Source organism: Thunnus thynnus, chromosome 20, assembly GCF_963924715.1.
Source record: "Thunnus thynnus chromosome 20, fThuThy2.1, whole genome shotgun sequence".
Taxonomy (NCBI): domain Eukaryota; kingdom Metazoa; phylum Chordata; class Actinopteri; order Scombriformes; family Scombridae; genus Thunnus; species Thunnus thynnus.
This window is the reverse complement of record NC_089536.1, coordinates 18,636,305-18,651,205: the sequence shown is the minus strand read 5'-3', so window position 1 is coordinate 18,651,205 and position 14,901 is coordinate 18,636,305. Positions and strand designations below refer to the sequence as shown.

Here is a 14,901-nt window from a genome sequence, read left to right as displayed (position 1 = left end):
ACAGATAAAAGGCTGCATTTGTGCTTTCATTTCTGACTGCAGTTGAAAGCTCTGCACATTTTCCTTCTTTTTGGAGCATGTGGACAGTTCATCTACAGAACAACTGGCTTCATCAAGGTTTCTCTATTGCCTCCTCGAATGCATCTTTATCATCTTCCCAATGCACCTTTAACCTGTAACACAACAGACAGTACATCACTAACATGTTTATGGCAAAACAATGGAAAAAAGGATCAGTAAAGGATTTGGGCCTTTGGTTGGAGACAATCCATATCCTGGAAGCAGAGATAAAACTGGAATGAAAGCTACTTTGAGAGAAAGTTTGTACCCTCTGATGGCGATTATGACTCAAGTAGGTCTTGAACCCTCAATACAAAATTTAAATAATAATACATAAATCTGTTACCAATCTGGTAGTGGCTATGTTTGTGCAGTCACAGAAAAGGATTGGTGTGTCACTGTCAAGCTTGTGTTCAACCTCCGCAACAGAATGAAATGTAATATTTTCCACTCCAGGCTATTTCTAGACCACAACACAGAGCAAAGAAATGCTGACTTTTATTTACCCATAAAGATTCTCATTTGGAGGGAACAAAACTAATTAAATATTAAGAATGAAGATACAATCCATATAAACTGACTCAGCCACTGATTTCATAATGTTGTCAATTGACTCTTGAAATACAGTATAAATACATCTTGGCTGGAAATGGCTACCTGGCTCTTTGTTGGGCCTTATCCAGAGCAATGCGTCTCTGGGCCTCCTGGCGGAGCTCCTCTTGCTTCATGTTGCTGGTTGCCAACTGGTGATGGTCAAACGCGGGGAAGAAAAAGTGGATGAAGAACTGATGGATCTTCTGGATCCAAAGCTCCATTTGGCGGCCGTTGGCCTCCATACCTCTGGTTTGTATGACCTGTCTTTCACCTGTGTGTTCTGGTAGAAATAAGATAAATATGAGAATATGATGCATATTGAAATAAATATTATCTAGTACATTATGGTGTTAGTGGGAAGATTGTTTTTCACCTCTCTGGTTTTCTGGCCAAACTTGATTTCAAATAATATATCCACTTTTTTTTACACAATTTTACTGGGTTAAAGATTTAATGTAATATTACTTGATGAAACACGCATTCACAACTTTCACATTATAAAATCTATTTGTAAGTGCCTATTCAGTATGCATAACCACAAGTTACATTTCTCTGTATCCAATACAATTAATTTAATGTGCACTTTAGTTAGAGAGAGAATCTGGAAGCTAATACCAACAAAACAAACCTGCAGACTGAGATTTTTGATGTCTTGTGTCTTGTTGACTCTCCACATCTTGAGCAGTAGATAACTCTGGTGTGTTACTGGATCTCCCTGCCTGTGACAAGATGTAAACAGTTATATGTTATTAAAGAATCCAGTAAAGTCATGTTACAAAGCTCCTAGCATGTTTCATTTATATGAATAGCAAGGATGGAACAATAGTGATGCTAATATTGGATACTTAGATGATAAAAAAGCACTATATTGTAATCATATTAGAGAATTTCTGCAACTCTCAACAATCTGATACTTTCTAAATGGGAGATAAAATATACATTTTGGTTCAACATGAACATATACTTACATTTGCTACATTGCTTGTTACTAACCTCTTCTGACTTGGGGCTGGAAACTTCAGGAGAGATGGGGGAACTCACTGGAGCTGCCATCTGTACAGAGGAAATCTGTAAAAAGTCAGTTTTTCTTTGCAGAACTGGCAGTTTTACCTAATAATTAATGTATTTCTGTACACATAAACAAACATTAATTAATCACAGTATGTAATCTTTACAGGTGATTAGCTGAAATAACTGCACTCCTAGCACACAGTGGGTACAGGGCTCAGAAGTCATGAGGCTTGAGAAAGGATCTGACCATCTGGGGAGAGCTGTTTGCAGTCAGCAGGGTTTTCTCGCTGGCCTCCTCTTTTTGGGAATTCCTTGTGGCCTCAGCCTCAGCGCTGGATGGGGACAGACTCTCCTCCAGGCCTTCAGAAACCTGCTGACACTTCACCTCAGCACAGCCAAGAAGAGCTTCGAAAAACTCCAGGAATGTGATCTGCAGCACAAAGAAGAAGACAAGTAAGTTAGTGGATGACTGATGAAAGAAATTAATTGAATGAATTATCTGATGTAACACTGTAGGCAGACCTCTAGATCCAGGCAGGAGGACGGGTTGCTGGGGTCATGGCTCTCTGCAGTGATGATCTCTAATAACCTCGCTGTAGTCAGCTTGTTGTCTAAAAGATGGAGCTCCTGGCAGGGTGTAAAATAAACTAATCAATAGTTACAATCTTAACTAAATGTTGGCAATAGTTTGTTGTGTTTTTCCCAACTATTTGATGTAGATTTAATTCAAAATCATTTAAATTTTTCTGGTTTTGTTGTAGGAATAAGCAACAAAAAGTGTACTTATTACTTATGTTAACTGGGAAACATGAACAAGATCAGATATTCATGTTTCCAATTTACAGTATGTCATCACATCATAGTCTGTTGTACTTTGAACATCCACAGCAGGTGTCGGCAGGTCATGGTGTAGTCGTCTCTGGGGGCTGCGTTGACCCTGCAGTAAGCCTGATAGATTTCCCAGCACTTCTTCAAGTACTTTACAGACACCGCTGTACTGCACTCTGGCCACTTAAAAAGGAAGCCTGGATCAACACAGCTATGGTTAATCAGCACTGAAACCATCAGTTTCTGCAGATGTGAGTTCAGACAAGTCATACAAACACACTAGATGAGAGAGGAACAGGCAAAATCATAACAGCCTGTTGGATTCTTTGTTGTTTTTGCTGCTTTTGAACACTATTTTGCATTAAATCCTAACTGGTTTTGCTATCTGAGAGCTTCCTAATTTCCCCTTTTTAATCTTCTAATGCTGTAATAAATCAGCGTGCAGGTTGTTCTGTTATCTAATACAGGTGTGTATGTACATGCAGCAACACTATTATATTGTTAGTACCTTTTACAATCTTAGCATTAGGCAGGATGTCATCTGTCATCAGTTTGGAAAAGCAGGCAGCTAGAAGGTATTTTTGTAACCTGTAACAAGAGGAGATATGGCAAATGATGTTTTTCCAGTTTTCTGAGAATTAATATTTCGTATTCAAATTGTTTCACTGCATTATTCTTTGCTGCAAAAGTAAAAAAACTTGCTTTGTTGGAGTAATTTCTATGACTTTCGAAGCTGTTAAAATCTTTTCAAAACCCAAGTGGATAAAGTTTAAAATTCAAGTCTTACAATGATACAAGATTTTCATCTGGTGATGATCTATTAGATTAGGGTTTTTCTTCCTTACACCATGTCTTTATGGTAGATGTGGTAGGCTATGACCACTAGGCAGCTGAGGAGCCTACAAAGCAGCATGGGAGTGAAGGGAGAGTGAATCTCTGCTGAGGTGGCATCCTCTGTGACACAGAGAGTAAAAGCATTAAGCATTCAAAAATACTGTCAATATGAAGCTGTCAATCTGGTTGTCCCCCTCACCTCTGATATAAAGGTCTAGCTGTGTCAGAGTGATGCCATGATGGTGGATATTGCAGTCTTTGAGCAGGCGCCAGAGCTGCATGCGGGACAGCAGGAAGGTGTTATCCGGCAACTGAGTGTGGCCAAGTCTGCTGTAGAAACTATAGATAGACTTCAGCTCTTTGTTGTGTGTAAGCATCACAAACTCCACCTGTTACACATGAACCAGAGTGTCAGGTCAGGAACAAGAGGTGAAAATAAGGACATTGGGGAAAAGAACATATGACAAGTCTGCGGCAAACTGGGACCTGACCTGTTTGCGCTCAGTGTCACATTTTCTCTCAGGGATTTTCTCCAGAAGACATTCAATGTTCACACTCATGTCTGGTCCTAGTATGGACGGATCCTCACCTGACATGGGAAATGTACCTGTGACAGGATACAGAAATGTAAAGAAAGGATTTGAGACTGTAACATCATTGATTATGACAGTTATTATTGCAGTAGTGTGAATTAGTGTATTCTGGGACACTTCCAAATGTGGGACACCTAAGTTAAAATGCATCTATCTCTTTTTCTACCAAATACTCTTGATTTGAACCGCTGCCAAATTAAACCTGGAGTGTCATGTAATAGAAATCACATGACTTCACCCATGTGATGCCATTTATTGGGGCCGGGCAATCTTCCAACAGTACCAGTTCCAAGTACTTGCTGTGAAGTCCAGTCAAGGTCAGTAACAAAGGATTTTCAGTAATTTAATGTTAAGGATATGAATTTGTCATAAATGAAGCAATGTTGCCAACTGTTATCAGATTGTTTATGACATATTCATGCCTCAAAATATGCTATAATATAGTGAAAACATGTTTCATATTTTTTAATTCAGTTAATTTTTTATTGTCCCAGAAAATGTGGTTTGAAATGAAGGACAGCATGGTTTTACTAATGTGGTGCAGTCATATATGTTGTTAAATTGGTGAAATATGCATTACTTACAGTACTTTAAATGTGTAATACCAATAGTTATTCAGGGGTCTTAGTCTTGTAATGCTTAATTTAACTTATTTTAGGCAGGTTGCAAATTATATTATTGCTAATATTAATACATAATACATTACTGTACTATCTGTAACAGCAAAAACATTGTAATTACTGAAATGACCAAACATGGGCATGCACTTTGCCTTGAGCGTTACTGAACAGAGAATATGTTTATGTATGAATTAAGGTGATTTAGACCTTTCAGCCTCCCAATGATCATCCCAGATTTCAGCCTGAACTGTCCCACACTAGGAAATGCACATAATGTGGGACAATTTGGCACAAGGAACACTATTATATTTGCTATTTCTTCTTATATGTAATATCTGCGTTCTCTTTTCTGATATGATTAGAAAACACCTTGGGAACTTCAAAATGGTATTGGGTGCAGAGATACCTTAATGTATTGGCTTCATATTAAAATATATTGCTGAAGTGCCAATTGCAGAAATTGTCCCACATTCCTCTGATTCACCCTAGGTGTTTACCATGCGGAGTGGGAGGTCTGTTTCCACTCGAGTTGGGTGTCATCGTCTGATCATCCACAAACTCTCCTTCAAAAACACGCCCATCCTTGAAGGTGAATTTTCCCTACGACACATGTACAGTATTAACTTTAGAGAGAGAGTCTTTTAATAACATAAGTGTGTTAATTCACATCTTGAATTAAACATAAATGACTAAAGGCTGAATTTAAGCCTGTAATTCTGACGCAAAATGTTTATGCTTTGAGCTTTGCACTGAGTTTGAAATGCTCTACATATTAATTCAACTAACCTGCCCGTGTTTCTTATTGTTCTTCCATTCTCCTTCGTAAATTGCTCCACCAGCGTAGTAAAAGCTTCCCTTTCCGTGCCTCTGACCCTGAACAAAATCCCCCATGTACTGATTGCTCTGGCAATACTGGGATCTATCCATTCGCCTCAAGATCCAGACCTGTGTGCCTTGTCCATGCTGCCACAGAAGAAAGCTTATGTGAGTCACAACAAAAACATAAATCAAGTTTTGGCTCTAAGGAGTATAAAAAGCCTTGTTTTGTCCTGGAATTACCACAAGGTCTTTGAGGTAATGAACAAACGGTGACACTTCTGCTGCACAAGCTCTTTGGATAAATCTCATGCATGTTTTAAACTTTCTTTTTGAGTATTAACAGCTGGATATGTAGATGTGTGATATGAGAGGGATACAGTAGACAGGATAACTTGCAATGAGGCCCTAGCAACCAGAGTGGGCTTTCAACTCACATGGAAAAGTAATTTACTGAATTTTCTTTAATGGTGTGTTTTGGTACCTGGATTCCATCCTGCCATTGGCCAACATACTGCTGTCCCAGTTTCACCCACCTCATTGTGCCCTCTCCATTTCTCAAGTTGTTCTTCCACTCACCAGAGTAAATGTTACCAGAGGGGTAGCTGTGAGGGAACAGGTGTCACTTTGGCTTCATGTTTTACACTAGAAGTTCAAATGCAACAGGTAATATATATATAATGCACTCCGTACATACATACCATCTCACTCCCCATCCCTCTCTGTTGTTCTTCACCCAATCTCCTCTGTACCAGGAAGTCTTATCCTGGTTGTAATACACTGCACCCTAAGAAAAAGACGACCAATCTTACAGAACAAAACAAGATTCTTCTTCTTCAAAAAAGACCATACGAGATATAAATTGGTGGATCATACCTTTCCATGCCTCTTGCTCTGATGCCACTGCCCTGTGTATGAAACACCATTTTTTGCACATTTGTAGGTTCCAGTCCCATGTCGTACACCGTTGTACACTTCCCCCTTGTAAGAGCTGCCGTCTGGCCAGGTGTACGTGCCCTGACCCAGGGGCATGTTGCACACAAATTCTCCCTGTTGGATAAGAAATTTAAATACACTTCAAGATGTTGCAGAGCATATTTTTTGATCATAATATCACTTTACGCAGTTTCATTTTTATATTTTATGCATGTATCTGCACAGACTATTTAGAAATATACGTGTTTGTGCAGATGTGCCCATTATGAGCACATAGGTTAAAGCATTTTGTGAACTGCTTAAGAAAAGCACTATATAATTTAAGTTCATTACAGTTATATGTATTATTATTAATGTAGTCTACCTCATATTTCAACCCGCCTGCCCATGTGAAGACACCAGGTCCATCCATAAGTCCCATGGAAAACAGGCCCTTTAGAAAAACAAAGCGGTGGATTTGTGACATAGTTTAATATTTTAATTAAAAATTTATTTGAGACACATTTTTAGTTTCTGGTACATTTTCAAAATGTATTTAGGAATGCATTTTAGCCCATATCAAAATTTATTTCTGTCTGTGTATTACACAAAAGCATGACAACTTAATTTGATTGCATTTCATTTTTCATTTTCAAGAAATTTCAAGAATTTTATGCAGTTTTCAAATAATTTGCAATGGAATAAACACAATTTAAATAAGCAGTAAATGCAGTGATTTTAGATATTTTAAAATCAGTTTTAGGTTGAACAGCAAATTTGACACTTAAGTAAGTGAACAATTACTAAATTTTCTAAAAAATGCTGGTAAAGTATGCATTTACTGTATAATATTTAATAATTAAATGAACTGTTTTTCCCAGTAGGCACAAAATGTGTTGTTGTACCTTGTAAACATGGCCTCCTTCAAAGCAGGCAGCACCTTCTCCATGAAGCTGTCCTTCAGATGTTTCACCTTCATATCTGTCAGTGAGACACCAACATTTACAATTCAGCTACAACCAGTTCAGCACTCACAGCTCCTTTGGAAATTAATTCATGACTTGTTTTAAGATTTAATAGTATGTGAGTGCATTCCCTACAAATTAATTATCTAGTGAGTGTGTTCCAAATTCAGAGCAGGTTCAATTCAGTAATATACACAAGGGCAGAGTTAATACACAGCTGGGAGTTGGACCCAGTTATTTAGGAACCAATCACTTTTATTATCCCATGATTCTAGATACAGGGACCAATCACAAGTATATGGACTCAATGGTGACTTCAGTTTAAAATGCTTTTTAAGTTACAACTCTTTGTAATCTATGCCCCTTTATTGCCATCTAGTGTATGGTCTTAATAGTGAATCAATGATGGCCAGAAAAAGTGTTTTGTGAACCTTCATATTTTATGTAGTTGGGTTTAAATCAGATTTAACTAGAACCATGTGATAAGAAAAGTGATTACTTCCTAAATAACTGGGTCCAACTCCCAGCTGTTTATTAACTCTACCCTTGTGTATATTACTGAATTAAACCTGTATACATAGATATAGCCTATATACTTCAAACTTTCTGAAGAAGGCTGTGCCGAAACGCATTGTGATGTGAGCCAAATAAACAAGAGAAACATTAGTATTTTTTTCCTCCTTGACATGGACATTTGAGATGTCCTACTTTTCATATTTTTTGGAACATGCTCACTGGGTTTTGGGTTAGTGCTCCACTGAGAATCCCATTGTTGAAGCACAACCTCCTTTCCCAGATTAATTATGTATTTAATGTGATGAGTGATGATTTACCTCTGTACAACTAAGTTAAAAAGCGCAGGGAGTTCATAAATGCCATCATCCTCGGGCTGCTCCTGGTCTTGTTCCACATCCGCTGAATGTAGCTTTAACTCTTCTTTACCTCTTTCTTTCGCCACCTGTTTCATCACTGCGTTTTCACAAGTTTCCTCGTTGTTACGTTTATCATTTTTCATCGAGGCTTTCTTCTCTTTTCTTTGAGTCATTTTGCGCCGTTTCAAGATCTCATGCACAAACTAGGATCATCTCCATGGCAACGGCGAGGGACGCTTTCAACTACGGCGACCTTATTGAGTCAAAAAGCGTCACGTACACAACTAGTTTTACCTGCAGTTTAAAAAACAGTTCACAAATGGGCAGGACATGACGCTCTACATATTGTTTATTTCTCCCAATAATTAGCTCTTACAATATAAAAACTATAGTGTTCTGATGCAACATACTAATAAGAAAACATCTCAACAGACAAAGAAACAATAATAACAAAAAAACACTGCACAGTCAGACATTTGAACCACAGAAATGTACAGTATCCACAAGGATAAACTGGACTGAACTCACAGTCACAGTTACATAAAATCAGTGTAAAGTAAGATCCTCAGACAGGTTCTTCCTTGACTTGGTCAGTCTTGTGAGATGACGTCCAGGTTGGCCAGGTGTCTCATGGTGGGCCTGCCGTGAGGACAGTTCCACGGCTGCTCGATCTCCCCCATGTGAACCACGAGCTTCTTCATCTCGCTGGTGCTCAGAGCAGTGCCAATCATCACCTGAGGAAGGACACGGGCGCAGACAACAGATGCTGTGTCAGGAAGCAAACTTCATACCAAACATCTGAAGAAGCCTCATTTGGCTTTCGTGTGGACTTTTATTCCACACTAAATACTTGAAATAGACTGTATCATCCAAATTAACTCACAGATTTCCGACAAGCTCTGGAGGCGAACATTTGCCTGACGCGGGATGGTCGGCACATGACTCCCGGGCTGTCACTCAACATGAAGATCAGCTCCTCGATGTCAGCAGGACCAAATGTCCAGTTCTTACTGGTGGGCATAGACACCAGCTTTACCCTTTCCATCACCTGAGCTACAGTCACAACGAAAAAAGTTGGGTTAGTATTAGTAATCATCAAATTGGGAAATCGGTGTGTTGAACTTGAAATCCACAATAAACTCATGTTTAATCACTCGTATTTGATGGTTTAAAGTTCATACCATCCTCATCAACCAGAAATTCAAAGCCATTCTTTCTGAAAATCTCGATGTTCTCTATTAGTACGTTCTCACTGACCACAGTGAGCTGGAGTTTCTGAGGGCTGCAGACACAAAGGAAAGAAAAATCACTAAAAAATTCAAACAATACAATGTAAAAATGTATGTAGGCATCCAGACTTAGATTCTTACACGATGAGTTTCTGTCCTTGGAGCACTGTGTGTTGCTGCAGCATCTCAAAGTTGTATTTCTCATCTGTGGCATGCTGGTCAATCATGAAGACGTCCGAGTTCAATTTGGTGATAATGAAGCCCAAGTTAAACTGACCGATGATCTCCATCTCTTTGAACATGTCTTTACTATCAGGATGAAAGGAAGATAATTCAAACAAAAAAATAATTTAAAAAATAGTTAGAAAACTGTGTTCATAAAATCTATGTTTGCTTTTGGTTTATTAACTGAATTTGATCTTCCAGCATAGAAATGAGGGATAAGGGAAGGTAGATAAAAAGATTTTGTAATATATCACAATATGATTTGGAAAACAGACAAAAGTAGTGTAAAGTACACCTGATTGACAGTAAAAGGACTACAAAAAGTAAATTCACTGGTAATATCCTACCTGATCTCCTTCTTAAGCTCTTCCTCTGCACTCTGGTTTTCTCCAGGGTTGATCTTGGCCCTGAAACGTCGGTAGCGCAGCTCCTCATTGGCCCTTTGTTTCTGCCCGTCTTGCAACCTCCTCATCTTCCCTGTAAGCTCTTGTAGAGAGAACTGGAGAGGCACCGTCCTCCTCTGTAAGCAGACTGGAGCATCCACCACCACGGAGGAGGAGGAGGAGGAAGAGGAGGAGGATCCCTCTGAACAGTGTGAAACAGTGGTGGATTTGCTCTCTGTGGGGAAATGCGGACTGTCTTTCCTAGCTCTCTTGGCATCTGGGCTCACAGGGTAGTCCTCAGTGGAAGTGCATGGTTCATCTTGCAATTCTGGGTCTTCAGGAACTGTGTGACTTTTATCTGATGTGTCTTCGAATGTTTCGTTTTTTACACTGTCAATCACCAGTTCAGGAGAGCTGAACTCTGGACCAGGACATTGACTATCTGGTGCTGTAATGGAGTCACAACTGATCAGAGCAACGTTTTTCTCAGAGTCTGTATCGCTGCATGGCACCCTGCCATACCTGAACCCATCTAGCAAAGACTTTCCCACTGGTGAGCATGAAGTTAAATCTCTCGTGGGTTTTAAAGGAGATTTTACACGTGGGTTGCAGGTAGGAGGTTTTTCAGGACCCTTAAAAAAGGACTGAAGTGTCTTCTGAGCAGGGCCACTCTTTGCAGGTTTTGACATGTTAGACCTGATACCAGAATTTGAGCTGTGATGGCTTGAAAAAGCAGCTTTTAGGCCAGCCAGGTTTAGGGACGACTTCGGGCTCTGAATCACTGCCTCCGTGTCCTCTCCGGGTTCTGGCATGTTCTCATTAGACGGGACAACCTGACACAGCTCAGATGCAGACCTTGTATCTACAGACAGATCAAACAGTCAAATTAAAATGACTGGATAATCCTAAACATCTCTTTGTGAAATATCTTAACTGTTGTTATGCTGGCTAAATAGAATGATTTGTTCTTACTGGTGCTGGGTATAGACATGTTGCTCAGGCTGATTTTATTGACTCCAGACTCAAACATGCTGATGAGAGAGGTCTTTAGAATAGCCAACAAGAGTTTCTCCTCCTGAAGGAAAATTTGCCGCTTGTCTGGAGTCACGTTTACATCCACACACTCTGAAATAACACAACCAAAAACACTTGTGTAGTATAAAACTCAACAGATTCAGAAATAACCACTTGTGATTAACGGCAATTTTCCTACCTGAGGCAACAGCTATGTTCAAGGCAACAAACGGATACTGATGTCTGTTATACATATGATACACTTCATTCACAAGTTTGGTCACCTGCAAGGTGGGAACAAACAAAGATTAGGCTGGAAATATGAACCCTCACCTTGACATTCCCCAGTTAATCCACTTACTTTAAGGGGATCACATGGTCGGTTGTTTATGAAAAAGAACTGTCTGTCTGTGGCGCTTCTCCCGACACCATGGTCTCCTCGAGACACAAACCCTGTGATGCTGCCAAAAGGAAAGAGTTTTTGGTGAAAAAAAATGCGGTTTTGCTTTGTCTACAGAGAAGATGGAGGAATTCCATGTAATGGTGTCACTCACGAAAAAAGCTGTTTGGGTAGTTCTTCATCCTTGAGTCCGTATTCTTCTATAACATTTTCTGTAGGGGACACTTGCTGAAAAGGCAGAAGACTTTGTAGCTGCAGAACAAACAACAGAAAATGAACTGAGGGGAAAGCTCATGGAGAGATAAAACACATGGCAGACCAAATAATACAGCTTTACAAAACAATTAGCCTTTTTATTTTAACTGAAGAATTATAAGATGAATTCATAGAATCCCTTAAATACCAATTAGATAAACCCAACAAGCTAGAAGCAATGTTATTTTACATAGTTCAAGGTAACATCTTGACACCATCCACCAAATGAACAGTAGTCAGGAAAAAAGTAAAATCACTGTTCCAACCTGTTTTGCTCCAAATATAGCTCCTATGTTGTCTCTCATACTCTGGCTGCCGCTGGTGCTAAGAACTGTGCTGCGCTTTCCCTGCCCAGTTTGGTTAGAGCAGGTAATACGCACTCCTGTGGAGACGATGCAGTAGGACTGCAGGACATGTACCATTTTGGTAAACTCCTGAAAGAACAAAACAATTAAGTCATTGTCATTAAGGATGAATGGTGTGGGTATTTTAGATAGCCACTGATCTCTGGCTTTGAAGTAACAATATGAAAATACAGAGTGATAAAGGATATTATACTTTGGTGATAAAGTTATATTATGTCCTGAAGAAGTCACAACATAACATAATATATAAGAAGAACTTTACATCAGAGTTGCTTAAATTATTTATGTTGGGTTAAAACATTCTTATTAGTTCAAATCTCATTTTAGGCATTTTATAGGCCCAAAACACAATTTGAAACAATCATGTTGGTAATTTTTACCATCACACTGAACATTTCATGATCTTAAGGTTATGTCGGATGCTTGGATTACAAAAGTCTTTCAGGTGGTGTGTTCACGTGTTGGCAGGAAGCTGGGACATCCCAGGCTTTATGCTGCCCTATTTTTGTATTCATAAACATTCACAACCTACAATATATAGTCAGAAAAACAAACCCAGAAGAAAAACAACAAGGTAACATGAGCTTTGTGAAAAGTATGATACAAATGACTCTGAAATATTCAGTGTTCTCACCAGATAATGGATCACCTCTCCATTACCACCTTTTACCACCTCCATTACTATGCAGTAAAAAGGTACTATGACAAAAAGTGTTAACTATACATATACTGTTATAGTTTACTGATCTCAAGCAAGTTTAAAGTCATTACAATAGATCAATAACTGCCCACAATGTTGGACAAACGTTGGCATGCTTTGGAAAACTATCAGGACTTACAACTATATGATTTGTAGTCAGGCTATAACCATGCAGAAACATCAGAATGATCCTTTAATGACTGACCTTTTTTATATTGCGCTGAAACTCCTTGTGTCGAACAGGCAGGGTGCAGAAGAGCTGCTGCAGGCTGACTGTGGTACCTTGCTGCCGGGGATGAGGTGACCGCTGAACCAGGTGACCTTTGTGGTCAAACACCAGCTTGGTGCCCACCTGGCTGGACTCATGGCACGTCACCACACTCAGGTCACTGGAGCCAGGGGTCAGAGGGAATTTACTTTAGTAGATGAGGTGACATGTAATTTTAGTTTGTGTGAAGAATTTATGTGGCTGTTGAAGTGTTTTACCTCAGAGCACATAAAGAGCTGAGAGCTTCACCTCTGAAACCAAATGTTTCCACGTGAATGAGATCTGAAAAATCCCTCAGCTTTGATGTGTGATGCTTCAACGCTGTGAGACAGAGGAGGTTTCACTTAACCAAAAAGACCGAGTAGATCATGATTTACAGAATAGATGGACAAAGCTGACACTTACTCAATCCTTCAAAGTTGGCCTCTTCGACTCCTTTGCCATTGTCTGACACTTCCACTAGTTCTGCTCCATGCTCCTTCAGCTTGACATCTGGAACATGTAATTATGTGATACTGAACATTCATAGAAAAACCCAACATCACGTTTACCCTCTATAGGAAAACACTTCAGTTGTGTCTGTCCTTCCTTACCAATGTTGGTGGCTCCTGCATCCACGCTATTCTCCACCAGCTCTTTAACAGCAGTGGCCAAAGTCAGCACCACCTGTCCTGAGCAGATTTGATGCACTGAATGCTTGTCAATGGCCCTGATGGCTCCGGCAGGTTCGGAGCTGCTGAGGAGAAAACAAACACTCACTGACGATGATGTTTAACTTCCCCTTCTGCTCCATTCATATTTATTCAGATGGTATAAGCTCCTATAAATTTACATTATCTGATTTGTTTATATGAGGACTGTGGGAATGTTCATAGTAACCAAAATTTACCAAAACAATATGGCTTGGGGAGTTGGCTATTACACCAATCTTTCTAGTCTTTTTTTTTTTTTGGACATGTAGCCGATAATATCTTTAAACGTTGTAGATTTGCATAGTGTACGAAATAGCTGCAGGCAAGTTAAATAAATACTCTGGTAGCTAACTTACCAAGCATCAGACATCTTCACGGAGAGAAAAGCTTCAGGAAGAAATCACTTACGTCCTAAGATTTTGATGTGTGATTGTATGTTGTCATTGTCAAATACAGCTAGGTATTTCTAACGTGTTAGCGTTAAAATTTCAATGCAAATTCCACGTTGTGAACCACGCACTTTGTAAACACAAAAATGAAGTTGTGCCGCGCGCAGTACGCAGATTATCCGCGGGCGTCAACCGTGCGCAAAACTGCGCAGTTTGACTGTTAAAAGCAAAAATAAAAAACCGCGAGTGTGTGAAACAAAAAAACTTACGAAACGAACACAAAACACATGAACGTGATAGCAACGTCAAACGACTGATATCGCTGTAAACAAATAATTATTCTTAAAACCGTTGCCTCAATCTTTGGGGCATTTCATCATCAAATCGGTCTATATGGTTACACTAGATTTATGAAACTCTCGCGAGATTGAGATCGCGTTGTTTCTTTATTGTGCGTGTTGTACAAAATATTTGTATATTATGGTGTGACAACGCCGTGGTTGAGGTCTAGTTAGGTTTGGGCACAAAAACCACATGGTAAGCGTTACGGAAAGATAGTTGTTTGGGTTAAAACGATCACTCTCGCGAGATCTTTCGCGGGTCTGGGGTTACCATCTAGATATGTCCAAATCTACCGGAATCTTTATGTTAGGGCGCATGTGCAAGTACCCCATATTGTACAAAACGAATAAATCTGGTTTTGCTGCAGGGCAATGCTCAATGAAGCGAGGCTATAAAATGTTTGTTTCTTTTAGAATATAATACATATATGTGTATATGTGTAATTTTGTTTGAAGCAAGTTTCCTATCGACAAATCTCGTTGTAATTCAGCCACCTATTGTCAGACGGTCCCTCCACTGTTGAATCATGGC

At 39.4% G+C, this 14,901-nt stretch overlaps 2 protein-coding genes across 3 annotated transcripts; both read right to left on the bottom strand.

The window, feature by feature from the left end:
• Positions 1 to 5: 5 nt before the first annotated feature.
• Positions 6 to 8,411, bottom strand: rsph10b (radial spoke head 10 homolog B). 2 transcript variants are annotated; one of them, XM_067575948.1, is made up of 19 exons: positions 8,070 to 8,411; positions 7,177 to 7,252; positions 6,657 to 6,725; positions 6,233 to 6,406; positions 6,058 to 6,143; positions 5,841 to 5,961; positions 5,327 to 5,503; positions 5,038 to 5,140; positions 3,819 to 3,934; positions 3,527 to 3,716; positions 3,339 to 3,447; positions 3,002 to 3,081; positions 2,539 to 2,690; positions 2,188 to 2,292; positions 1,913 to 2,095; positions 1,648 to 1,722; positions 1,283 to 1,373; positions 718 to 934; positions 6 to 173 (listed from the first exon to the last, which is right to left on the bottom strand). In XM_067575948.1, the coding sequence occupies exons 1-19, from the start codon at positions 8,279 to 8,281 to the stop codon at positions 113 to 115; spliced, it is 2,397 nt and encodes a 798-aa protein (XP_067432049.1). In that variant the 5' UTR covers positions 8,282 to 8,411; the 3' UTR covers positions 6 to 112. The 2 variants fall into 2 exon arrangements, with proteins under 2 accessions (XP_067432049.1, XP_067432050.1); XM_067575949.1 differs by having other exon boundaries at positions 1,648 to 1,707.
• A 28-nt stretch (positions 8,412 to 8,439) lies between these two features.
• Positions 8,440 to 14,616, bottom strand: pms2 (PMS1 homolog 2, mismatch repair system component). Its single transcript, XM_067575947.1, has 15 exons — positions 13,996 to 14,616; positions 13,541 to 13,683; positions 13,353 to 13,439; positions 13,166 to 13,268; positions 12,885 to 13,068; positions 11,881 to 12,048; positions 11,514 to 11,611; positions 11,321 to 11,420; positions 11,159 to 11,243; positions 10,918 to 11,070; positions 9,910 to 10,807; positions 9,479 to 9,646; positions 9,290 to 9,390; positions 8,992 to 9,161; positions 8,440 to 8,842 (listed from the first exon to the last, which is right to left on the bottom strand). The coding sequence occupies exons 1-15, from the start codon at positions 14,007 to 14,009 to the stop codon at positions 8,699 to 8,701; spliced, it is 2,616 nt and encodes an 871-aa protein (XP_067432048.1). The 5' UTR covers positions 14,010 to 14,616; the 3' UTR covers positions 8,440 to 8,698.
• Between the last annotated feature and the right edge of the window lie 285 nt (positions 14,617 to 14,901).

Excerpts from the sequence above, each read along its gene's own strand:
- rsph10b (XM_067575948.1), bottom strand. The coding sequence starts at position 8,281 with ATGACTCAAAGAAAAGAGAAGAAAGCCTCGATGAAAAATGATAAACGT. Across the intron at positions 6,144-6,232 it reads AGAGCAAGAGGCATGGAAAG|GGTGCAGTGTATTACAACCA; the intron begins GTATGATCCACC and ends TCTTTTTCTTAG. Across the intron at positions 3,935-5,037 it reads CAGACCTCCCACTCCGCATG|GTACATTTCCCATGTCAGGT; the intron begins GTAAACACCTAG and ends ATCCTGTCACAG.
- pms2 (XM_067575947.1), bottom strand. Across the intron at positions 13,440-13,540 it reads TGCAGGAGCCACCAACATTG|ATGTCAAGCTGAAGGAGCAT; the intron begins GTAAGGAAGGAC and ends TACATGTTCCAG. Across the intron at positions 11,421-11,513 it reads CTACCCAAACAGCTTTTTTC|CATCACAGGGTTTGTGTCTC; the intron begins GTGAGTGACACC and ends TCCTTTTGGCAG.